Source organism: Halichoerus grypus, chromosome 8, assembly GCF_964656455.1.
Source record: "Halichoerus grypus chromosome 8, mHalGry1.hap1.1, whole genome shotgun sequence".
In the NCBI taxonomy this organism is placed as follows: domain Eukaryota; kingdom Metazoa; phylum Chordata; class Mammalia; order Carnivora; family Phocidae; genus Halichoerus; species Halichoerus grypus.
The window spans coordinates 126,490,294-126,515,972 of record NC_135719.1 but is presented as its reverse complement, the minus strand read 5'-3'; the positions used below and the strand labels follow the sequence as shown (position 1 = coordinate 126,515,972).

General features: G+C 42.0%; 1 protein-coding gene and 1 long non-coding RNA gene across 5 annotated transcripts in view; one reads left to right on the top strand and one right to left on the bottom strand.

Annotated features, from left to right (window-relative positions):
- Window positions 1-11,336, bottom strand: part of GPATCH2L (G-patch domain containing 2 like) — a 54,906-nt gene extending 43,570 nt beyond the window's left edge. For 3 of the 4 annotated variants that reach the window (XM_036068555.2, XM_036068553.2, XM_078054001.1), the window contains exons 1-2: window positions 11,257-11,336; window positions 8,271-8,942 (exon numbers count right to left, since the gene is read on the bottom strand). In XM_036068555.2, coding sequence (XP_035924448.1) covers window positions 8,271-8,932 — 662 coding nt within the window. In that variant the 5' untranslated portion in view covers window positions 8,933-8,942; window positions 11,257-11,336. Of the gene's footprint in view, window positions 1-8,270; window positions 8,943-10,723; window positions 10,979-11,256 lie in introns of those variants that run through there. The other variant, XM_078053999.1, reaches the window with a different exon arrangement.
- On the top strand, window positions 10,368-14,090 carry LOC144378870 (uncharacterized). The gene is made up of 2 exons (XR_013440790.1): window positions 10,368-10,652; window positions 13,082-14,090. It is a non-coding gene; the product is annotated as an uncharacterized LOC144378870 (long non-coding RNA).
- The last annotated feature ends 11,589 nt before the right edge of the window (window positions 14,091-25,679 follow it).

Here is a 25,679-nt window from a genome sequence, read left to right as displayed (position 1 = left end):
TCTTGAGGCACCTTGGTGGCACAGTCGGTTAAGCATCCCACTCTTGGTTTCGGCTCAGGCTGTGATCTCACGGTCCTGAGACTGAGCCCCACGTTGGGTTCCAGGCTCCGTGCTCAGCACGGCATATGCTTGGGTTTCTCTCTCCCTCCCCCTCTCCCCCCTGCACTCTTTCCCTCTCTCTAAAATAATCTTAAAAAAAGAAAACAAAACAAAAAAAAGCTCTCCCTCTTAATGCCATATCGTGAATTTTAAAAATAAACATTCATCTTCAGTATACATACTTAAGATACAACAAAATATCATCTCAGTGATCTATACCCTTGCTTGCCATTTGAGTTCCTCCTAAATGCTCTTCCTTTGAAATCAAAGTAAAAACATTCCCCCAAATTCTGGGGAAATATTACTCCGAGAATACCATTCCTCAAACTACCTTCATATTAACTCAGAAAAAATATCAGAAGATGGGGAGACATCTGTGGTAACGACTGTTAGATGACGCCCAGTGATCCCAGATGACTTCCAATGATCCCAGTCGCCTGGTATTTCCCACCCTGGTCGATCTGTGTAACCAACAGCATAGGCAGAAGTAATGGTAGGCCACTTCTGAGATTAGGTTATAAAAGACTGTGGCTTCCATCTTGGGCACTCAGTGAGGGCTGGCAGACTCTCTCACTCTCTCTCCTGCTCTCTCAAATCATTCCCTCTAGGGAAAAGCCAACTCCCGTGTCTTGAGGACACTAAGAGCTCTGTGGAGGGGCCCACATGGAAAGAAACTGAGACTCTCAGTCCAACAGCTTAGAAGGAATTGAAATCTGCCAACAGCCCTCTGAGCTTGGAAGTGGATCCTTCAGCCCAGCCCCATTTGTGCCTTGAAACAACTGTAGCCAGGGCCAACAATTTGGAACAATATAAAAGAGTCTGAACCTGAACCACCCAGCTATGCTGTTCCCAGATTCCTGACTTCAGGAATTGGAAATGTTTGTTGCTTAAAGCTACTAAACTGTAGGGCAGCTTTTTCTGCAGCAATAAATAATATAGCATTTTTATGAATTCTTTTTTGAAAATAATTCCCTTCTAAGATTCTAGCCCTAACAAGAAGCTTCTAGTTTCAAATAAGACAAATATCTCTGAATTCTCATAATTGGAAGGAAAAAACATAGTTTGTCCTCTGACCTGACAGCTTGCTGGTTCTTTCATATTCCTAATCACAGAGAACTGCAAATTTAGAACTGAATGAGAGTAGTTTATACCTGTCTCAATTAAAATAAAGAGCTACAGAATTAGTTTATCACCTATAATCAAAAAGCTGATATCAGTAAGTTAACACCTGGGTTCCTTACCCATTGATTTTTTTTTAATAGCCCAAAAACATCTTTGCTCAATTTTTTTCCTGGGTCAAGGCGGTATATTTATAACCATACATAATCAGACTTCAGAGTCTAAAAGTAAACATAACTGAGGGAGAGGTTTTTCAGAAAAATATCTCATATCAACTACAAAATTATTCTCACAATAAGTTATAAGAATGTATAATGAAGGAGTTTGTTTTTTGGTTTCAATTAGAGGACACCATGAAAGAGAACCACCTCACTGGTTTCAGAGGCTCATTAATGCAGCCCCTGCAATCAGGTATACTTTGTAAAGGTAATGATTTTCCTCAGGGCTCTGCTATTGCGCTGGGGGGCTATGCCTTAGAGAAACCCACCCATCCTTTTAAGACTTAACCTTTTCTTAGTGCTAAGAGAGATTCATCTTTAGTTAGATGAAATGTCTTTTCAGAGTAAAATTTAAAGAGCATATATTCTGAGACCTGAATGTCTGAGAATGTCTTTCTGCTGCCTTTCCATATGAAATCTATCTAAGCTATATATAAAATTCAGGGAGGAGTGGGAGAGCAACCTCTCCCCCACTCAAAATTCTAAAAGGCAACTGTAGCCCCTCACATTTAGTACTGTAGGGATAAATGCTGGCCTTGTTTTCATCCCTTTTAAGATTGTTCTTTTTTTTTTAAAGATTTTATTTATTTGTCAGAGAGGGAGGGAGAACACAAGCAGGGGGAGTGGCAGGCAGAGGGAGAAGCAAGCTCCCCGCGGAGCAAGGAAAGATTGTTCTTTATACCTGTTCTGCCCCCACCACCAATACAGAATGCAAAATTTTGCCAGGATATGTCTAGGTAGATGTGTCTTTTCATTTGTTTTTCCCTTTTAATCTTTATACTTAATTTTTTTCAACCCAGGAACACTTTTTCTCTTTAGTTGTATTCTTAAGATCATTATTCTATTGCAATGCTTCAATTTCTTTCTTTGGAATATTTACTCAGACTGGGCCTCTATCCTCTGTCCTCCGGATATATCAACTTCTCTCTCATTTTTACCTCCTCTCTCCTTTTGGGAGGGCTTCCAAAGTTTTCCACATCAACTCAATTTGCAGCAAAATGAACCATCCTGTTTTAACACTGCAATTACATTTCAAATTTCCCTACAATTCTCCTCCCATACTACTGGGTTTTCAAATAGTCACCTTGCCCTTATGACTTACTGCTCCTGTTTCAAAGTGAAATAAGTCAGTCGGAGAAAGACAAGTATCATATGATTTCACTCATAGGTGGCATTCAAGAAACTGAACAGATGAACATAGGGCAAGGGGCAGAAAAAAAGAGAGGGAGGCAAACCGTAAGAGCCTCTTAACTATAAAGAACTGAGGGTTGCTGGAGGGGAGGTGGGTAGGAAGTGGGCTAAATGGTGATGGGTATTAAGGAGGGCACTTGTGTTATATGTAATTGATGAGTCACTTCCTGAAACCAATATTACACTTTATGTTAACTAGAATTTAAATAAAAATTTTAAAACAAACCAACAAAAACCAACCAAACAAAAACAAAGTGGCTATGTCTTCTTGCATCCTAAAGAAGATTTTCTAAAATGTTCTTCTGGTTTCTACTGGCAATCATCTCCTCTGAACTTTCAGGATGATGTTCCTTTTCCCTTATTCTGCAGAACTTGCTCAAAGGCCTCTTGCTGAGAACTGGTTTACCTAGAATCTGGTTATTTGTCAATAGAAAGGGTGTGTAAATTACCCCTGGTCCCATTCTCTATTCCCTTGGACATGGGAAACCTGCTCTTCTCACATCTGCAACTGACCAAGACAATGTGCAGAGCCGCTGGCCTAATGTCCAGTGTCATTGGTAGGTTTTTCTCTCATACAGCTATGTTGGACTAAGACAGGATCTTCTTCTACCTCTCACTGCTTTATTCTGACCCCATTCCAAGAGTCTGAAATATATAAAGGTATATAAAACATTACAATTTCTAGAATGCACCACTAAGAGTGATTTTTTTTCTTCTCTGCCCATGCCAACAGTAAACTTTATTCTCGGAGAATATATTTCCCAGGATTCAATTTGCCATGACTGCCTCCTACCCCAAACACAAATGCACACAGAGAAAACACTAATTCCCTATCCAAGTGTATTCTGGGAGTTAGAGCCTCCAAATAAAGACTGAAAGATACCGACTGGGAAGTACAGTAGCTCCCCCTTATCCACGGCAGATACTTTCTAAGACTCCCAGTAGAGGCCTGAGACTATATAGTATTTAACCCTATATAGACCATGTTTTTTCCTATACATACATATCTGCGATTAAGCTTTATTTATAAATTAAGCAGAGTAAAAGATAAGCAATAACTAATAATAAAATAGCACAATAATAAGTTTTATGTATGCAGCCTCTTTCTCTCAAAGTATCTTACTATTCTCACCCTTCTTCTTAGGATCATGTGAGACGATAAAATGCCTACGTCATGAGATGAAGTGAAGTGGATGACGCAGGCGTTGTGAGGTTGTTAGGCTACTACGACTACTTCTGATATGGCAGGAGGAGGATCATCTGCTTCCAGACTGCACCTGACTGCGGGTAACTGAAACCACAGAAAGAAACTGTGGATAAGAGGGGACTACTGTAAAGGATGGAACAATACTCTAGCTCAAGCTGCAGCTGCCTGATTTTCTGACTGAAATGGACCTTGCATTTGTGAACAAAGATCTGACTACAGAGCAAGGAGGAAGGCTCTCGCCACCTACCTTCAGCGTCGGTTCGGCACTGCTGATGTGGGCTTCCAACCGCACATCTATCAGCCTTGTGGTTTGAGGAAATCTTGACAAGAGGCCAACTCTAGGTCCCAGGTTCTGATGATGTGAGTTTACAATGTTTTATGTCTTTGTAAGTATTTTAGTGGGCAGCTGATGCTGCTTATCAGATGCTTTTTAAAATATGAAGTGGCAATGATGCACTGGAATGGGGCTGTGACTGAAAAGAATGACAGAATCTCAGTGTCGGAGGGACCTGAAACATCATGGAGTGCAACCTCTCCAACTCCACACTAACCCAGTACATGGTCAGCAAGGCCCAGGCTTGAACCCCTTCAGTGACCTAGAACTCATCACCTCGTGAAACAATTCATTTCATTTTTAGAGTGCAAATTTTTGGAATGTTACTGAGGAAACACTTAACTCTCTGTCCTTCTATACTTTCCTACCACTGTCCCCTAGAGTCACACAAAATAATCCGAACACATTTCTTTCAAGAGACAGATCTTCAAATACAGTAGTATCAAATCCACCTCCCAAGCTGTCTTTCTTAGTTGTTCCTAAGGATATATACCAGCAGAACTTTGAGTAAATCTATGTAAGCACACCACGGTACCTATTTAATACTCTCAAATGCAACAGTACCATTTGCAACAATGGTAAATGTACTCTTGGCCAGCATCCCCAGTTATGGAATGGAAAACAAAACCACCTCAACCTACCACGTACATTCTTTCCCACAGTTCCAGTAGCCCCTGATTAATGAGCTCCACTTGCAAAGGAAGCTACTTACCTTAACCATGAAATAATGAATGCTATTGATCCAACAAGCTACTGCTATAGAGTGTTACTGATCACCCAATCTTTGGTTAAAATGGTCCTCATTTAGCAATTTCACTGTCACAAACACCTGGAGCAAAGCATGCTCATAATTAAAGAGTTTGGGGGAGTTAAAGTGAAAGGTGATGGACAGAGATCTCAGCTTTCTCCCATTTATTCTTCTTCTGAGCTATTGTTTGTGTCAGAAGGGATATTGATTTTCTCTAAAAATAAGAAAACAAGAGGCACCAAGGGGCCGCAGAAGGTCAGCCTGGGCTGGAGAAGGAGGGGGGAGGTTTAGCACTCTATCTCTGTCACTTGCCTTCCAAGAGAAGGGAATATTTTTTTACTGTGAGATCAGCCTCTAATACATCACCTTAGGAAGGCTCCTGACTGAGACTTCAGACCAACACCAAACCCATTCACTTATAAAAGAACAGAAGCTAAACTATATTCAAGGGGAACAAACAAATGATATGTTAGTGGAGAATAGAGCAAAATTAGGCTATGAATCACCTAATAGCTGCTATATAGACAATATGAATAAAGACAAAAAGTAATTTTACAAAAGAACTGCTCCATTTGAGAATGGAACACACATACACAGGAAAATATTAAAATAACAACTGATCTTTTTGTAGGTATAAAATACTATTACATCATAACCACTTTCAGTTCCTCAGAACTCCTAAGGGATTGGTTGGTGTAGAATTGAACGAAGAACAGAAAAAGAGAAGTAAAAAGAATTACGGGTCAAGCTTAAAACTATTCCATGGTTAATTAGTAAAGCGAGTTTAAGGAAATTAGAAATAAAGCTCTCCGGTTGAGACATATACTTTCAAACCTAAAACATATGACACACATTTTTTTAAAAGAATTCCATCTACTGACGAGGCTTAATTAAGCTTAATGATCACCTTCATCCTAATAATTTTACAAGTTGAATCATACAGGCGGACAATCTTTAATACCACTGATAAAAAGCAAAGTTCTAGGGGCGCCTGGGTGGCTCAGTTGGTTGAGCGTCGGCCTTCGGCTCAGGTCATGATCCTGGGGTCCTGGGATCGAGTCCTGCATCGGGCTCCCTGCTCAGCGGGGAGTCTGCTTCTCCCTCTGCCCCTCACCCGGCTCGTGTTCTCTCTCTCTCAAATAAATAAACAAAATCTTTAAATAATAGTAATAATTGAGGGAAGAAGATTTTAGTTCCATCTTACTTAAGAGACTGAATATAACTAGCAGTCACCTCTCTTTCTCCACAGAGTAGATTTAGGGGGAAAAAATACAAAGCACTTCTGCTCATAACTACAGATGAATCAACATAAGTCGAGGCATATTTAAGACTCCTAAATAATTAGATTCTAAAGAAGGATTATTCTCATTTTAGGTCTGCTACTACTCAACCTATTATTCCCTCATAGCTATAAGAACTTGGGCATCCATATTATTAAAGAACTCCGAAATCATGGACCAGGCAGATAGCACAAATGGGGGGGAACAAGGTCTTCTCAATTTGAAAAGAATAAGAATTGCTGCCTACTTCAACTTATTAAGGCTCTCATATAACTAGAATGTTTATTATTACAACCTAACTATAACATGCAATAGATGTGTCTGGGGTAAGAAGGAACTGGAAAGACTGAAGTGCCTCACTGCTAGATTACTTACAGACTCTGTATCTGGAACCATTCTTGGACTGTTACCTTAAGAGTAGACAAAATTAGTCTCTTCACCTACAATTATTTCATAATTTAACAAGAAATTCTGGGGAAAAAATATACACAAGCTATCATCGCAAAAAACAATTTTTAAAAATCACTATTTTCAACAGTAAATTATTTGGTATATAGGTTTGATACCAAAACAAACTTAAATGCCTCAAATGAGGATTTTGATATTGTAAAAGGCTATAAGTTGACTAAACATTTATTTGATTAAAAATAACAACAAACAAACCCTTTATAACCCAAAATCATACATATAAATTGGGCAAATAGGTCTCAGGATATACATTAAAGGAAAATTAGGGAAGCCAAATTATAAGCCTATCTGGTTGTGCAGACTGGCAAATATACAGTTAGAAAAACTGTTAAAACTGGATTAAAAATCACCCATGAAAGGTACAGGGATAAACACCTAAGCAGCTTTCCCTATTACTGACATAGCTTCACCTCATAGTTCCTAAGATTTATGTCTTTGTTTTTCAAACTTCAAAAGGAAAGTCCTAAGAAAGGCCACACATTCTACAGGTGTAAAAGCTACGATGAGACGGAAAAAGAGCCATGGAAAAGGCACACTTAAAGGGCAGCAAAACATGGTGGTTAAGTATGAACTTCGGAATCAGGTTCAGTTCCCAGTTTTGCCATTGGGTGACCTTAGGCAAATTATCTAAATGCTATTAACCTCCATCTCCTCTTCTATAAAATATGAATAGCAGTGCCTACCATACAGTGGAGTTCTGAACATTCAATTGGGAAAAGGCAGCACCCACAGAGGCATTTGCTTTGATACTATGAAGGGGATGGGAACAATGTAGGGATGCCAAATATCCTGTAAAGCGTGGGACAGTCCCTCACCACAAAGAATCGCCCCATCCAAAACACCAAGAGCATCTTCCTTGAGAAACAGATATCATGCTGATATTAAGAATAATACTAAAGTATCAAGGTGGGGATTATCAATGTTCCTAGGACTATCTGAGATATAAAAAACAAAGTCACCAAAAACTACACTGCCATTTTAAACATACACCCAACAGACCCAAATGTTTCTGGCTCGATGACATTTGTTATAAGACTAATGGGATTCAGTACCGTTATTTTCAAAGCCCACCATGTGTTCAGACAACTTGAATGTCAGCCATAAAAAATAAGCTCCATACAGTCAAACTGGAAGTAGCAGACAAAAGAATTATAGCCCAGTATCTAAAGCCATGACTCTTGATGGGGAAAGGCAGCTTACCAGGAAAACACACAAACTCCATGTGCCTGGCACCAGCATTTTCTCACGTACACAAACACACACCCCAGCCTCTGCTGAGACCCTCGTTCTAACAACATCTATGTATGATCTACATGGCATAAACAGCAGTAAATTGTTTTTAAAATAAAATTCATGGTTATGCATGTGAAGTACACATTTTAAACCATTTTTAGAAACAAATTGTGTTTCATTATATGTAGCCTCTTTGACATAGGGAAATAGAATGATGAATGTACTGTAAAAAGAGATAAACCCTAGCTGATTGCTTAAAGGAGGGCTACAAAGTAAACATTACAGTGGCTGCTTTGGAAAGAAAGTTGAACTCATCAAGACTGTGGATTTGTACTTGGGGTAAAAATCTTTGACTGAGTAAGGGAGTTCTCACCATTCTGACATGTTCTCATCAGAGCCCTGTTTTGCTTCATCTGCTTCACACTCCATCCTTTCTTTCCTTCCTGTTTTGCTTAGGAAAGTCCTATTTTCTGCTGACTCACACAACCCATGACCTGAAGAGGTCCAGGGAGTATTCTCCTTCCAGCGGGACAGACGCTGCTTCTTAGCAGACTTGAACCTGCAGCCTCTCTCATAGCTCCAATCTGACACCTTGAGCTTCTGCTGGAGGCTGGCAGCCACCTCTGATGTCACCCGCTTCACCTTCCGCCGGCGCCGCAGCGGTCGACATGGTGCATTTTCGGTAAAGGAGTCAGATTCGTGCCAAGAGTGCTGCTTACTCTTAACCATGGCATTGAGAGCTGGGTGCCGTTTGGCTACCATCGTGTCATCAGAGTCACTAAAATTGGCAACAGGGGCCATTTCTCGACAGTCCTTAATGGCCTCATCGAGACTGGACTCAGAGGCCTCACTGTAGCAGCAGGTATGCTCTGCCAGGTGAGTGAAGTCCGAACGGCGCTTCCGGCCTCTCCGTTTGCGAAGCTGCCTCCTCTGCTGGCGAGGGCTCAGGGCCATCTCCTCCCACAGCTCACCAAGCTTATTCTGCTCAGATGTCTGCTCCAAGGCTGAGGCTAAGTCATGTACCAGCTCATCCATGAGGCCACATCTGCCAAAAGAAAGTTCAGGAAAAAAGAAAAAGAAAGCCTGAATAGGATTCTGTTGTTTAGAATAATTTTATAAATAGACCATGGCACTGCAGAATCCACCCTATCTACAGAAAATAAAGTCACCTTTCATCTGGCTACACTTAAGACTCTGTTCCTCCCATCCACGTACACTTAAGCCACCAAAAATAGGTGTTTGGTCCTTGTTAGGTACCTCAAGTCAACATGTTCTTAAAGCACCAAAAAAAAAAAATCACTCACCAGATCACAACTAAGATATTAGCAAAAATGAGCAAACCCAGGGAAATAAATCTTTCCCCCTCTTTTCCCCAATTAAACTTGTCACTAAATTATCTGATGATAAAATCCAAAAAGATTAGAGAAAGTCTCATTAGACAGGAGCAGAAAAACACAAAACTTCAAAACCATGGATAAAGAACTATTCCATGGTCTGGGGTTACTGATAAGAATGCCTGCTTGTGTTCCCTCTCTTGCTGTGTCTCTCTCTGTCAAATAAATAATAAAAATCTTTAAAAAAAAAAAAAATTAAAAAAAATTAAAAAAAAAAGAATGCTTGTGGAAGGGAGGAAAAAGACAACTAAGTGCCACACCTTAAGGACCACTGCTTGCAGTTTTAGTGATCTAAGAAATTGTAGTAACCCAGATGTGTACCCTGAATGGAAAAAAGGGACTAAGTCTGCACCCATTCTGGTCCCAACTACCACCTGGAAGCTAGCAGGGAAGGAAATTTACCAGGTATGTCATGTATTTTTTAACAATTAGCAACTTCTTAGCTCTTCTCCCATCCTTCAGAAAATTAAGTGATTATAATTATGTGCTTTAGTACCAATCACACAAAAGCAGGATATAACTGAGGCTGAAATGAAGGGATAGATGGAGCCTCTAAGATTTCTAGCTAACCACTTTCTAAATTTTTCTATTTTTCTATTCATTCTTGTCAAACCCTCTTACTTCAGGGGTCACCTCAGAGGCAAACCTTCTAAGGGATGAGAGCAGTAGGAGCAATTTTCAAAACGCCCTTTTAAAGGGAAACGTCTAATATAATTTGTACAACTCCTTATTAAATACATATTAATTTAGCATCTTTTCCCTAGCCCTTAAGCCCAATTTCAAGGCCATAATTAGAATTTAAAACTGTGTGGCGCCACTCTTAGACCATATTTCCATTCATGCTGTTTACATTCTGCAAAGGACTTTCTAAAACCTATTTTCATGCTGTCCTATGCCAACGAATTCAAAGGCAAGAAAACAGTAGGCTGGCTTATCTGCCACATGGGTGGGAGCAATGGGGACACCTAGTTCCAAAACTACCAAACAAAACGTCTCAAAGTTTCAAAAGCCACACAACATAAAATGACCACGTCCCTTTAAGCAATACGAAGTAGTTTAAAACGCCCTGACTGGGGTTTGGGAGACAACTGCCCCTAAGACAAAAACAGATGTGGGGACAGCACGTCTAAACCTACTTCCTTAATAAAGAACTACTGCTTTAAAACTCAGGCAGAACTGTACACTTTAACGTGGAACAACGTTACAGAACAACTTGCAGCTATTTGCGCAGAATCCTTTCCTATCGAAAGGACTGCAATTCGAACAGTTGGCGACAGAACCCTGAGCTTCCCACACCGTCAGTCTCGGGTGCACACTCCGAGAGGACCCCCTTGTCCAGCAAGCACTCGAGGAGAGGAAAGGTAAGTCACGCAAAGAAAAGAACGGGAAACGGATAGAAGTTAAAAAAAAAAAAAAAAAAAGGCAGGCGTACGGTCGGAGCGAAAGACGGGGTTGCGAGAAGCTGGGACGGAGGCAGGCGGCAGGAAGCAACTTCTCATTTGGGCTCACCGGGGCAGGGAGTCAGCCCTTCTCGGGCAGAAACTGCCAAAAAAAAAAAAAAAAGGAAGTCCTGGCGACTAAACTCCCTCCGTGATCAGGGGTCGCAACATGGCCACAGATGTGAGAAAGAGCTTGTGTGGAAGGACTCTCCTCCACGCCCCGGCCCGCCCCCGAAGACTAGGGCGAACACGGCTCGGGACACCAAGCCCTCCCGCCGTCGTCTGCCCAAAAGAGCCAGAAAGAAGAAAGGAGAAGGGGTGACTGTAGCCCCGGAGACGCCCGAATCTGGTTCCCCGGGATAGGGTCGATGGGCCCTGAAAAACAAGGCCCAGCCACCCTCGCCCCTCCCGCCAACCTCCGCAGCCCGGTGGCAGCTATGGCCCCTCGGCCTTGGCCGGTAGCCCCGATCCCCGCTGGCGCCGGCCCCCGGGACCCCGACCCTCTCAACCCACTCCTCCCCCTCACCAGCTGCCGCAGCCACCTCCAATGGCCGCCGCTTTTGGGGCCGAGTCTCCCCGCCGGGGTTTCCCTTTCTGACCTCATTTCCTGTCTGGGCCGGAGGGGTGGGGCAGTGGTGGAGTGGGGAGGGGCTATCTGATCGAGAAGGCCCGCCCCTGCCCAGCGCTTCCGGCCCGTTGCCGCGCCCACTTCCGTCCCACGGAGGGCGGGGCCTTGGAGAAGCCGGGAACAGGGGCTGGGGGCCCCAGGGGGCGGTGGTTAAGGGCGGGCGGGGTAAGGGATGATGTCCACATCTGGGAAAGGACACCCCTCCCCGGTCTGGCCTCGTCTACCTTGGGAACGTCAAGAAATTGGGCATTAGGGAGGGACCTCCACCTCGCCCTTGTTTGCTGACCTACTTTTATAAAGGGTGTGTGAAATTGAGGGGAAATGCATCCTCATTCTTGACTGTGAGAGTTGGCACAACTATTGGCCGGGTACCTTTGAAGTGAATTACTCAGAGTCTTGCAAATACAAATGCCTTGAGCAACAAAACAAGTAAAGTACTATTGGATTAAAACTCTATAAAATTAATACCCATGAGTCTATAGTGACATAAGTAAACTAATGATATGAATACTGACATGAATAAAGTAATAAACAGGGAAAAGAAGATAAATCTCTGGAGCAGAAAAATTCCAAAGAATTTCTGGAGATAATTCATCCTGAAGTATAACTCCCAACTCCTTGAATGTGGGCTATGTGTAGTGACTTCCTTCTAAAGAGTACAGCATGGAAAGAGGGAAAATGAGTGTAGTGGAGACACTAGGCAAGCTCTACCTCAGCCAGGTGATCAAGGTTAACATGAACAGTGATAAATCATGTGGATCCTATGTAGGCTAGCTATGATATGATGAAAGTGGCATTTTATCTCTATGATACTTTCCTTCCAAACCCCATAAACCCAGTCTAATCAAGAGAAAAAAATCAGACAAACCCCAATTGAGGGACGTTCTACAGAATGCTTGACCAGTATTCCTCAAAATTGTTAAGGGCAAAAAAAGTCAAGGAAAGTCTGAGAAATTGTCACAGCCAAGAAGAGTCTAAGGAAATGTGACAACTAAATGTAGTGTGGTATCCTAGGTGGGATACTGGAACAGAAAAAGGACCTTAGGTAAAAACTAAAGAAACCTGGATAAACTATGGACTTTAGTTATAATAATGCCTCCATGTTGGTTCATTAATTGTGACAAATGTTCTATATTAATGTAAGATGTTAATAATAGGGGAACTGAGTATGCAGTCTGCAGGAACTGTCTGGAGTACCTTTGTAATTTTTCTGCATGCCTAACAGTAGTCTAAAATAAAAAGGTTATTTTTTTAAATGCACATGCCTTTTGACCCAGAAATTCTGCCTCTAAGGAATTTTATTCTGAAGAAAAATTGGAAATTGGTACAAAAATTTTAAATTGGGGAGAGAGGGATGAGAAGACTAGAAAAAAAAAATCCTACAACAGGGATTAGTTATCTAAATTATGGTACATCTATGGGATGGAATACCTCTGAAGCCTTTTAAAATTGATGTGGAAGAATATTTAATAAATGAAAAGTCATCAGTTTCTGATTGTGTACATTTCTGCATGACTGTTTTACTTCAATAAAAAGGTTATTCTAAAAATGTAGAGTATGGCTGTATTCATGTGTATAGGAAATTAAATCTGTACTTGCCTAGGAATATAACTAAAATGATACACTAGACATCATTGAAAATAGTTCCATTATAAATGACTATATCTTCTACCTGTTATTTTTATGGATTTTCAGAATTTTCTTTCTTTCTTTTTTTTTAAAGATTTTATTTATTTGAGAGAGAAAGTGTGAGAGAGAGAGGAAGCACGAGCAGCGGGAAGAGGCAGAGGGAGAAGCAGACTCCCGGCTGAGCAGGAAGCCCAACACGGGACTCGATCCCAGGACCCTGGGATCATGACCTGAGCCAAAGGCAGATGCTTAACCGACTGAGCCACCCAGGAGCCCCTTTTCAGAATTTTCTATAGATGAAACTTACTATGTAAAGAATTAAGGGAAGAGGCAAGGAGGACTGAGGTTTGGAGCCAGCATGACTAAGAGAGTGGTCAGTACCATTTGCACAGCTAGAGAAGTCAAGAAAAGGAACAGATTTGGTGAGAAATTGAGTAATTCCATTTTGGACACACTGAATTTGTAACTCTCACAGGAGAGAAAGAAATGTTCAAAAGTTGTCCACAGCCATCAGCCCTCTTTTCTGCTTAGGTGAAGTTCTCTCCCACAAGCGACCTAAGTGTCCACTGATAAATAGATTTTTTAAAAAGATGTGGTGTACACACAAACACACACACACACAATGGAATATTAGGCAGCCTTTAAAAAGTATGAGATGGTGCCATCTGCAACAACATGGGTGGACATAGAGGGTATTAGGCTAAGTGAGGTAAGTCAGACTGAGAAAGACAAATACCATATGATTTCACTCCAATGTGGAATCTAAAAAAAAAAAAAAAAGAATAAACAAACAAAAAGCAAAATCAGACCTATAAATACAGAGAACAAACTGATGGTTGCCTAGGGGAAAGGAAAAAATGGGTTAAGGGGAGTGGGAGATACAGATCTCCAGCTATGGAATGAATGAGTCATGGGAATAAAAGGCACAGCAAAGAGAATATAGTCAATAATATTGTAATAGTGTTGTATGGTGACAGATGGTAGCTGCACTTGGGGTGAGCATAGCATAACATATAGAAAAGTTGAATCATTATGTTGTACACCTGAAACTAATATAATATTGTGTGTCAACTATATTCAAATAAAAAATTTAATAAATAAAACTATGAACAAAAATTCTCTCTCACACATCATAGCATCTCCCATGATGTCAGTTACCTCAATCAGCTCTGAAAGCTCCTGTATTTCTTGAAATCCAGCTTTTATTTTCAGCTTTCTGCTAGCTATCTCCCCTGCTTTACTCCACGAGCATCTCCAGTTGAAGACATCAAGACAAAGCTTAGTTTCTTCCATAGTCCCTACCAAATCTTCCCCTTCCTCACCGTTCCCTGTTTGGGAAATGTTACCACCATCATGCAGTCACCCAGGTGAGATGCCTCAAAGTCATTTTTAGTTCCTGCTTCTTTCTTATATCCCTTTATCTAGTTAAATGCCAAGGCTCATAGATTTTACTTTTATAGTACTCTTGCGTTCACTCTCCCTGTTTTGCTTTCTCTGTGCCATTGACCTGGGTAGGCAACCACTCTTCTGGATGGTCTGTCCCCAAACAAGCCATTCTCTACACTGGCAGTAGAGTGAGATTCCCAAAACACAATTTCACCTCATCCATCTTTCACTACCTCCTGCATCATACTTGAGCACACCAGGTCACTTGCTATTTCTTTTTAAGGTTTTATTTATTTTTTTATTTGAGAGAGAGAGAGAGAACGTGAGTGGGGCAGGGGCAGAGAGACAGGGAGAGATTCCCAAGCAGACTCCATGCTGAGCACAAAGCCTGATGTGGGACTTGATCTCACGACCCAGGATCATGACCTGAGCTGAAATCAAGAGTCAGATGCTTAACCGACTGAGCCAACCAGGCACCCCTCACTTGCTATTTCTTGAACACTGCTAAGATTTAGGATGATTTAGAGGCTGAATGCCTATGTCACCTCCATGAAGCCTTCCCCTTGCTTGCCTACTCTGTTGGGCTCTTTCAGCACCTTCTGGCATCTTAACTAGAGCATTTGCTCCATTCAACCTTGAATTAGAGCCAGTTATGTGCAAGTTTGCCTCCCCAACTAAATTACTCATTCAACAAATATATACCGAGCACCTATGACAAGCTCCAGCAATAGAGCTGTGTGAACAAAAATGAAGCCAATCCCATTGCCCCAGAGGTCCTGTCCTAGCCATTGTATTCTCATCAATGCCTAGAACAAAGCTTTGCATGTGGTCGGTGTCCACTAACTATTGTCAATTAAAAAAACAAAACAAATATTTGCTTACTAAATGCTGGAACAGGAAATTAGAAGCGATTGCCTCCGTCTTAAGAGAAAATTTAAATAAAAGCTCCCACCTTCAAGTGATGATGGTTGTCAGAGGCAAGACCACGCAAAGAAAGAGTATGGCAAGAGAAGCCCGTGGGGTTGAAGGAGACAGCTCAAAAAGAACGAGAGCATCTGAAGAGAACCAGTGTACAGAAGCCAGAAAAGAGAGAAATTTAAGAAAAAAGAGAACCAAAAGGAAAATTGGTGAGGAATAGTTCTAAGGAAAGGCCATCACACTTGGTGACTAAAATCATTGATGACATGGAGTTTTGGGCAGACACAAGCAGATGACAGTAGAGGCAGGAGGGAAGCCAAGGGTAAAGCTCCAGAACTGACTAGCTGCATCCAGAGCTAACTGCTTAACTTCTTTGAGCGCTTGCTTCCCCATCTGTGAAATGGAGACAAGAATAGAATGTATACATCTCTCCAGTGGAGATTAAATGACATAATGAATGCAAACCATTTAACACAGAACCCAACACAAATTAAGTGCTCCAAAAAATTAGTAGTTACTGAGAAGAGGAAGAGAGTCTAGTCAACAAGTTTCCCTCAATTGACCATTAAAGCAAAACTGTTGGTTGAATGAGAAAATCACCAGCTGAAAAGGATCTACACATAGGAAAAATAATAGGTTTCTCCCTCCTGTGTCCCTGTGTCCTTCCCATAAGACAAACACACACATACATACACACACACACACATCATGGGAAAAGCACCTCTGCTGCTGGTTCATTAGATTCCCTGCAGTTATAATAAACTGAGAATTCTCACCATGGCCTCAACAGCCTATGATCTGGCCCCTGCCTATGTCTCGGCTTCATCTTGACTCCCTTCCCCGTGCTCACAGTACCAGCCCACCAGGTGCTCTCTCCCTGCACCCCCCAGGGCCTTGGCAAATGCTGTCCTGCAACCAAGAATACCTGTCTATGGGGCTTTGCAGGCATGGGTCGGGGGATCTCCTCATCTTTGAAGTCTCAGCTAAAATGTCACCTTCACATAGAGAACTTTCCTAACACCCTCCAAAGGAATTCTATTCCCCTAGCCATTTTCTATCTCATCATCCTCCTTATTCCCTTGTGGCTTGTATCATAATCCAACATTACCTTCTTTATTTGACGTGTACTTGGTTATCTTGTGTCACCTCCCACTAGAACATAAATATCATAAGAAAGGGGACGTTGTCTTTCTTTTTGCCTTTCTATCCCTTGGGCACAGTTTGATGAAGGCAGGAATTCCTCATCCTCTTATCTCCACAATGTTTTTCCATGTCCCCTTTTCCTTGCTTTAATCATCCCTGAACTGATCCAAGACATTCCAGAATCTTTCCAGAATTGTTTTCCAACAGCCACTGGAGAGATGTTACTAATACAAGCAGTGTCCACCAAGGACAGCAGGAAGTGTCAGCATTTACTTGAAAAATGAATGACTCCCAGCAGCTGGCCCTCCTCTCTGGGCCCAGCACTCTTTCTGCTTTGCATTTCAAGAAACCTCCCTGGATGCTGGGATGGGAGTGTGGGGCAGGTGTCCACCACTCCGTGGCAGCAATGGCAACAGAAACAGAACTCCCATAGAGCATACCAGGTGAGGGGACAGTGGGAGAGACTGTTCTGTATCCAGAGCAGGTAGCCACAGGGCATTAGGTGGCAGAGGTTTGCCAAATTCCTCCTATGCCATGCCTTTCATACTCTCTCATGTACCCTTCTCAATTACAGAATTTTGAGATTCTGTTGAGGTAACATTCACTGAAGGCTTACTATAGATGTTTGTATTAGTTTCCTATTGCTGCTATAACAAATTGCCACAAGCTTAAAATAATGTACCCATATGGATAATCCAGGACGGTCATCCCATCTCAAGGTCTTTAACTTTAATCATAACTGCACAGTTCACATATTTATCCAGTATATTATCCCCATTTCAGAAATGAGGAAACTGAAGTGTTTAGAGGCTAATGAGTTTACCTAAACCCACACATCTAGAAAATGATAGAGCCAAGACCCATCTATGCAGGTAACAAGGGACTGAAGCAACCAAACACAGATTACTCACTCCCTATGCTTGGCTGAGTTTGTTCTTACGTGGAATGCATTGGAAGGAAAGAAAAGCAAGAAGCTGGAGTGCTCAGATGATTGGGCCAAGGCAGTTGAAATTGGTTCTGGTCTAGCTGGGTTCCTGTGGTGGTGGGAACTACAGTTTAGAATATTTACATTTAATATGATTATTTGTATGGTTAATGTGTCAGTTTGCTAGGGCTGTCATAACAAAGTACCACAGTCTTGGTGGCTTAAATAACAGAAATTTATTTTCTCCCAGTTCCGGAGACTTGAAATCTAAGATCAAGCTATTGGTAGGTTTGGTTTCTCTTGAACCCTCTCTCCTTGGTTTATAGATGGCTGCCTTCTCTCTGTGCCTTCACATTGTCTTCCTTCTCTATTTATGTATCAAATTCCGAATTCTTTTTATAAGGACACCAGGCAAAGTGGATGGGGGCCCATACTAACAACCTAATTTTAACTTAATTGCCTCTTAAAGACCCGTTCACCAAATAGTCACATTCTAAGGTACATCAACACATGAATTTGCAATGAGGACATCGACACATGAATTTGCATGAGCTACAACAGCCGGTAAGACTTAGGTTTAAACCTACCACCTTGCTTTTTATTTTCTATTTGTCCCATCTGTTCTTTTGTTCTTTTTTCCCTCCTTTTCTTCCTTCTTTTGGATTGGGTGTATTTTATTGTTTCATTTTATTTCCATTGTTAGCTTATTAGTTATACTTCTGTTTTATATTTTTAGTGGTTGCTTTAGGGTTTCTAATATACATCTTTAGCTCATCTTGGTATGTCTTCAAGTAATACTGTAACACTTTATGCCTAGTACAAAAAGCTTACAACAGTATCCTTCCATTTCCTCTCTCCCAGCCTTTGTGCTATTGTCATATATTTTACTGCTACATATGGCAGAAATCCCACAATACGTTGTTATTTGTTTGCCTTAAACAGTCAGTTATTATTTAAAGAGATTTTTTCAAAATAAGAAAAATGATAATTTTACAAATACCATTTTTGGTGCCAAATACCATTCCTCTGCAGAGATCCAGATTTCTGTGTGGTATCATTTTCCTCTTGCCTGAAGTATTTCATTAACATTTCTTGTAGCTCTGGTATGTTGGTGGTGATTCTTCAGGTTTGCCTGAGAAAGTCTTTATATTGTCTTCATTTTGGGGGAACATGTTTGCTGAGTATAGAATCCTAGCTTAATGGAATTTTTCTTTCATTACCTTAATGCTATTGCTTCATTGTCTTTTGGCTCACATTATTTCTGAGATAAAGTCTACTGTCAGTCTTATCATTTTCCCCTCTATGTGTTACATGTCTTTATTCTGTTGCTGCTGTTACGATTTTCTCTAGCACTTGTTTTAAGTAATTTGATTATGATGGGTCTTAGTGTCATCATGTTTCTTGTCCTTGGGATTCATGGAGCTTCTAGGATCTATGGGTTTATAATTTTCATTGAATTTGGAAACTTTGGGGCCATTATTTATTCAAATATTTTTCTCCTCTCACTTCCTTTCTACTTCTGAGACTCCAATTACATGTATTTGAGGTCACTTTAAGTTATTCTTTTGTTCTTTTTTTTTGTTTCCTTCTTCTGTTTTTTTTTTTCCTGTTTTATTTTGAATGGTTTATATTCCTATGTCTTCAAAGTCATAATGTTTCCTTCTGAAGTGTCTAACATGTTGTTAATTCTACCCAATATATTTTTTAAATCTCAGATTCTGTATTTTTATAGAAGTTAGGCTTTGAAAAAAATCTTCCATGTCTCTCTTTAATATGCTCATGTTTCTCTCTACTTTGTTAAACACACAAAATGTAATATGTAGTAATTTTTATTTTTATATTGTTTTTCTTATTGATTTTTAATATTTATTGAAAGATTTTTATTGATTGCTTTTCTTTACATTATTGTTATATTCTCCTGCTTCTTTGTGCTTGGTAATTTTTTACTGTTTTCCAGACATGACTAATTTTACCTTGTTGGATACTAGAAATTTTTGTATTCCTTAAATTATTTAGGACGGGAGAGTAAAAACGGTCCCTATTACTCCATTAATGCAAGAAGCAGAAGTCCTAGGCCTTGTATTAGGTTGAGAATTTTTTTTTTTTTTTTGCACCAGAATGTTTTTTTTATTTATATGTTTTTAAATTACAATTGTATATATTTAAGATGTACAACATGATTTGATGTACATATTCATAGTGGAATGATTACTACAATCAAGCTAATTAACATATCATCTCCTCTCATAGTTACCAATTTTTTGCATGATAAGTACACCTAAAATCTCTCTAGCACATTTCCAGTGTTCAATATAGTATTACTAAAGTATAGTCATCGTGCTTCTATATTAGATCTGTAGACTTATTCATCCTATATAACTGCAACTTTGCACCCTTTGACCACCATAATTTCCCCAGTCCTCGCCACCTCCCAAAAGTCCCTAGCAACCACCATTTTAGTTTCTGATTCTATGAGTTCAAAATTTTTCTTTATTCCACTTATAAGTGAGATCATACATTATTTGTCTTTCTCTATCTGGCTTATTTCACTTAGTATAATGGTCTCCAGTTTCATCCATGTTGCCACAAATGGCAGGATTTCTTTCTTTCTAATGGCTAAAAATATTCCATTTTTATGTATATATGAGATCTTTTTATTCATTTCATCTGTCAACAGGCACTTGGATTGTTTCCTGACTTGGCTACTATGAATAATACTGCAATGAACATGGATATGCAAATAAGTCTTCTTATAAGATCCTGATTTCATTTCTTTTGAACATTTATCCAAAAGTGGGATTGCAGGATCATATGGAAGTTCTATTTTCACTCTTTCAGGAAACTCCCTACTGTTTTCTTCAATGGCTGTGCCAATTTACATTCTCACCAATAATGTATAAAGGTTCTCTTTTCTCCACATCTTCACCGACATGTGTTATCCCTTGTCTTTTTGATAGTAGACATCCTAACAGATGTGAGGTGATATCTCATTGTGCTTTTGATTTGCATTTCCCTGATGATTTGTGATGTAAGCAAAAAACATATCTGTTTGACCTTTGTATGTTTTTTTTTTAAAGATTTTATTTATTTATTTGAGAGAGAGAGAATGAGAGAGAGCACATGAGAGGGGATAGGGTCAGAGGGCAAAGCAGACTCCCTGCCGAGCAGGGAGCCCGATGCGGGACTCGATCCAGGGACTCCAGGATCATGACCTGAGCCGAAGGCAGTCACTTAACCAACTGAGCCACCCAGGCGCCCTGACCTTTGTATGTTTTCTTTTGAGAACTGTCTATGCAGTTTCTTTGCTCATTTTTTAATCAGGTTGTTTGTTTTTTTTGCTACTGAGTTGAGTTCCTTACATATTTTCTATATTACTCTTCATCAAATGTATGATTTACAAATATTTCCTCCCATTGTATAGATTGTCTCCTTACTCTGTTGACTGTGTCCTTCATTTTGCAGAAGCTTTTTGGTTTGATGCAATCCCATTGGTCTATTTTTGCTTTTGTTGACTGTGGTGTTTGGGGTGATATCCGAAGTATTATTGCCCAGACTAATGTCAAGAAGTTTTGTCCCTGGTTTTTTGTTTTTTGTTTTTTCTAATAGTTTTATGGTTTCAGTTTTTACATTTAAGTCTTTAATCCATTTTGAGTTTAATCTTGTTGTTGATGTTTTTTAAGATTTTATTTTTAAGTAATCTCCACACTCAACATGGGGCACAAACTCCCAACCATGTGATCAAGAGTCACATGCTCTACCAACTGAGCCAGCCAGGCACCCTGAGTTTAATTTTGTATATGGAATGAGATAATGGTTCAGTTTCATCCTTCTGCATGTGAAAAACCAGTATCCCCAGCACCATTTGTTGAAGACCCTTCTTTTCCCATCATGGTTTCTTGGCACCTTTGTTGAAGATCGATTGACCGTGAGTATGTGAATTTATTTCTGAGCTCTCTATTCTGTTCCTTTGATCTATGTGTCTCTTTTTATGCTAGTACCATGCTGCTTTGATTACTATACCTTGTAGTATATTTTGAAATTAGATAATGTGATGCCTCAAACTTTGTTCTTTCTGCTCAAGAGTACTTTGAACATTCATGGTCTTTTGTGGTTCCATATGATACATTGAGAATCTTGAGACTGGAGATGAGAAATAGTTTTATCTTTCAATTCAGCAAGTTCTGGGACCTTTATATTCCCTACACATTCTGTTGACAAACAATTGTTTTCTTTTATTAGTTCATCTTTCTCATATTTGCTAAGTAAGAGCCAGCTGATCCTTTCAACATTCCACGTGGAAATCTCATTACTTAAATCCATAAGTTCATTAAGTACTTTTTCTACCTTCCAAATTACCTCAGACAACAGTTTTATTGATTGATTCACCATACATAATACAGGTCACCTTTTGTCCAACCTGCTCTAGTAGTTTCTTTATCATCTTTTCTGGACTCCATTTGCTTTCCGATCCCAAAGCCATTGCTATGTATCTTAGGGTTAGGTTTTGTTTTGATTTGGGTTTTGGCAGCATCAGACTCCCAGGCACCCATTTGTGTATTGGTTATCTACTTTGCCCTGATGCTGCCTCACGAGCCACCCCAATCGTTTAGTTGCTTAAAACAACATCTACTGATTATTTCTCACAAGTCCATAAGCTTTCTAGAAAGCCTTGCCCATCCGGGCTAGGACCGGCAGATTGGCTAGGTTTGCTCATGTATTTTCAGTCAACTGGAGGGCTGACTGTTTTAGTATATCCTTGTCTAGGACAACTCGGCACTCCTCAGCATGTCTCCCACATGCCTCCAGCAGGCTGTCACAGTCACACTTGCATGACCAGAGGGAAGTCATGGCATGTTCTTAGGACTACGGTAATGTCCCAAGAAAGGTACACAGAGAGGTACATATTCTGAGATAGAAACGCACAGTGCTTTTTCATGCCTTTGCTTAAACCAAGCTGGCCAAAGCTAGTGATGTGGCTGGGCCCGGAGTCCGTGTGGAAAGGTAGTAACGGTGGGTGTAGAACAGGGAGGCATGAAAAACCAAGGAAAGTTATGCAATCAGTCTATCCTACCCTGCGAAGTAGGTATCAGTATATGATCATTGTCCCCATTTTACAGATAGGAAACTAAGGCACAGAGAGGTTAAGTAACTTCCCCAAGGTCTCAGCTAATGTGTGGTGGAGTCTGGGTTTGAACACAGGTGATTTGGCTGTGGAGTCCCTCTGCACAGTGCTGGGCTGCCCTCTCGGAATAGGTCAGGGCATTAGAGGAACTTCTAACCCATCTGGATAATGGGTCACCCAGCCTCCCCCTGGGGTCTTCCAAGGATGGCGAGCTCATTCCTCCCTAGCTCAGCCATGACCCTCCCGGGGATCAGCCAAAAGCCCCAAACCTCCAAGGTCTGGCTGCCACGGGTCAAAGGGGGAGGCTCCTGCCGGTCCCCACTTGCCGGCCTCCAGCGCCTGTGGCCACAGTGAAGTCTGTCAGGGGTTAAAGGCAAGGAAGGGAGAAACAAAAGAAGGAATAAAGTCAAGAAATGTGCCACGAAGCTTCTCGCAGCGCAGAGCAGAGAAAGTCATTTCCAACTTCTTTCATCTCCTAGATGAAGCCACTAAATAAAGGGGCAAAGCGGCGAACACAAGGGCTTTTAATCTGTCTCATCTCCTTCATAATAACTGCAAATTTTCCCTGGGCCCCTGGGAGTGAGCCTCTTCCCTGCGCTCGGCCTTATCTCCCCCTCCACATTTCGCCCGCGCCGCGCCGCTCCCCGCGCGCGCTGCCCGGGCCATCCCGCCGAGGCCGGGGGGAGCCGGCGCTCCCCGCCGCATTGTTCGGGCGGCCCGGGGCTCGCAGGAGGGATGAAGGCCAGTCAAAGGGAAGCGGGCTCGCCGCGGCTTCATTAACGGCGGCCTTTCAGCGGCGCGCGTATCAGAGCCAGGCCTTTTCAGAGGCGCTAATTAGCAATTTGGAGCCTTCCCCCCTCTGGAGAGGCGCCTTCAATCTAACAAGTGGGAACGGCGCTGGCGCTCCCTTTTTTCTTGCACTTAATATTTATTGTTTTCCATTGCTCCCTCTCCGTCTCTCCTCCTCCCCGCCCGCCGCCGCATTGTCCCTCTCACCGCCACCAGATAAGGCCTATGGGCGGGGGGCGGGGGGGGGGGACACGCCATTAATCACTCTTTTAATTCTCTGCTAATGATAACTTTCTCTCTCGCAGCGAGAGAAGTTAATCTTTCTTGGATGTTGAGAGAAAGGGGAGAGTTGGGACCGAGTGGGGGTCGGGGGAACTCCGAGGGCTACGGGGATGACTGGGGGGAGGGGGGCGACTCGGATGCCCCCCTCCCCCTCAGTTCCCCAACTCTCCCGCCTGACCTGTTGGCGTTACACCGAGAGGCTCTCATTCTTCCGCCCCCTCTGCCCAGCAGCGACGTTTCCCAACCTATAGAAAGAATTCCACTTATTCTTCAAAGTTCGGCTCAGAGGCCACCTCCTCAGTAAAGTACACCCCGATGGTCCTGTCCTGCCTGAATTTCTCTCCTTCTTCCTTCTGAAATCCCATAGCACCTCACGCACCACTCTTCTGGTGAATTCTGCCCGTATCACCGTGGCCCATATTATAGCTGGAGTGTAGAGACCACCAAATCTTTAAAATGCGTCTGTCCTCCATAGGACAGTAAATGTTGATGAATGGATCAACACGTTCCTGACTGCCACAGGGGCCTATAACCTTTGTTTCTTTTCTTTTCTTTTTTTTACATCTTTACAGAACATATGATTAACACTTGCTACCTACTAAGTACTATTCTAAGTACTTAGTAATATTCATTCATCTCATCCTCCTAACAACCCTTTGAGGCAGGTGTGATCACCATTTTCCAGATGAGGGAACCAAGGCACAGAGAAGCGAGGTAACTTGCCCGTGGTCACAGAGCTGTTTAAGTAACACAGCTGTATTCAAACCCAGGCTGGCTGGCTCCAGAGTCTGTGTTCTCATACCCACTTTGCTAGGATATGATCTTGGCTTCCCCGAAGGCGCCTGCCTCCCTACCTGGATGGAGGAATGGGCTGGGAAGGAGGCCCAACACAAAAGTCTAGGCAGGCGCAGAAGGTAGGGTAAAGGCAAATAAGCCAGGCCCACACAACAGCCAGATCTGACTCCTCATGTTTTGCTTTTAGCCACAAAGCCAGCACTATCCGTGGTGGCCTCAAGACAATGGCCGTGACCCACCCCACCCCCCAGCCTGTTCTCCTTCTCACCCACAGCCCACTCCACTCACTGAGGCAGCAAGAGCAAAATTCCCAACAAACTCTGTGTTCTGCTATACAGAAGAAGTCGAGTGGAGTGCCCTGGAGAGGGAGGGAGGGCAGGCGAGCCCCCGAAAATCCCCTCCGAATTATAAACATATCCTCTTTAAGTACATTTCTAAGGATAACATTTGTATTACTCTGTCCTGTGCCTGCAGATAGGGCCGTGCGTATCTGCTCCATCTCCCCTCCTTTCTCCCCACTCTGCTGGGAGCGGTCCCTATCTGGAGCGACGCTGGCAATCCGCTTCCCTGCAATTGTTTCGATCGAAGGGAAAAATTAATTTCTGCCTATCGTTAATTGAGAGAATTGTGTGGAGGGCGAGGGAAGGGGAGGGGGGAGGAGAGGAAGGAAGAAGGCGGAGGGGAGCAATCGTGTTATTAACCGTGTCCCTTTCATAAGCAAATATTCTGATTGCCATCAGTGAGATGAGAGGCTCATTAATGCAGGAAGCAGAGAGGTGATTAGAGAACTTTCAAGAGCTATTGAGCTAAACGGGAGGGAGGGTAGCGGGGATCTGGAGGCCAGGGGAATTTGGGGAGGACTGGGCTGGAGGGAAAGCCACCGGCCTTTTCAATTCGGTGGGCTTTCCTCCTCTTCGGTCCCTCTCAGCCCCTTTCCCCAGTACTCATTTCCAAAGGACTCCCGAAGCCATCTGCTTCAGTTGCAAAGAATGCACAAAAAAAGTGAGTAAAAACTTCACAAAAGTCACATCTTCTTTAAAGACTCCATCCGCCCTGATGCTAAACCGGTAGCCTGCAGTCAAATTTCCTAGCCCCCAAAGAGGTCTGTCCAATAGCACATGTTTTTAAAATTATGTCATTATCTTTACAAGATCATCTCTACTCTCTTATTTGCCAGTCCCCACAGTCCCTATCTATTGACCTCATCCTGCCTCATTTGTTTATGTCCCCGCCTGGTCTGTGCTGCCATTTGTGTTGGCAGCCCCTGGACAGAGCTGAGAGCTGCTGGTGGCCCTGGGGGGTCGGGGATTGAGAGGGAGGGATGGGGGAGGA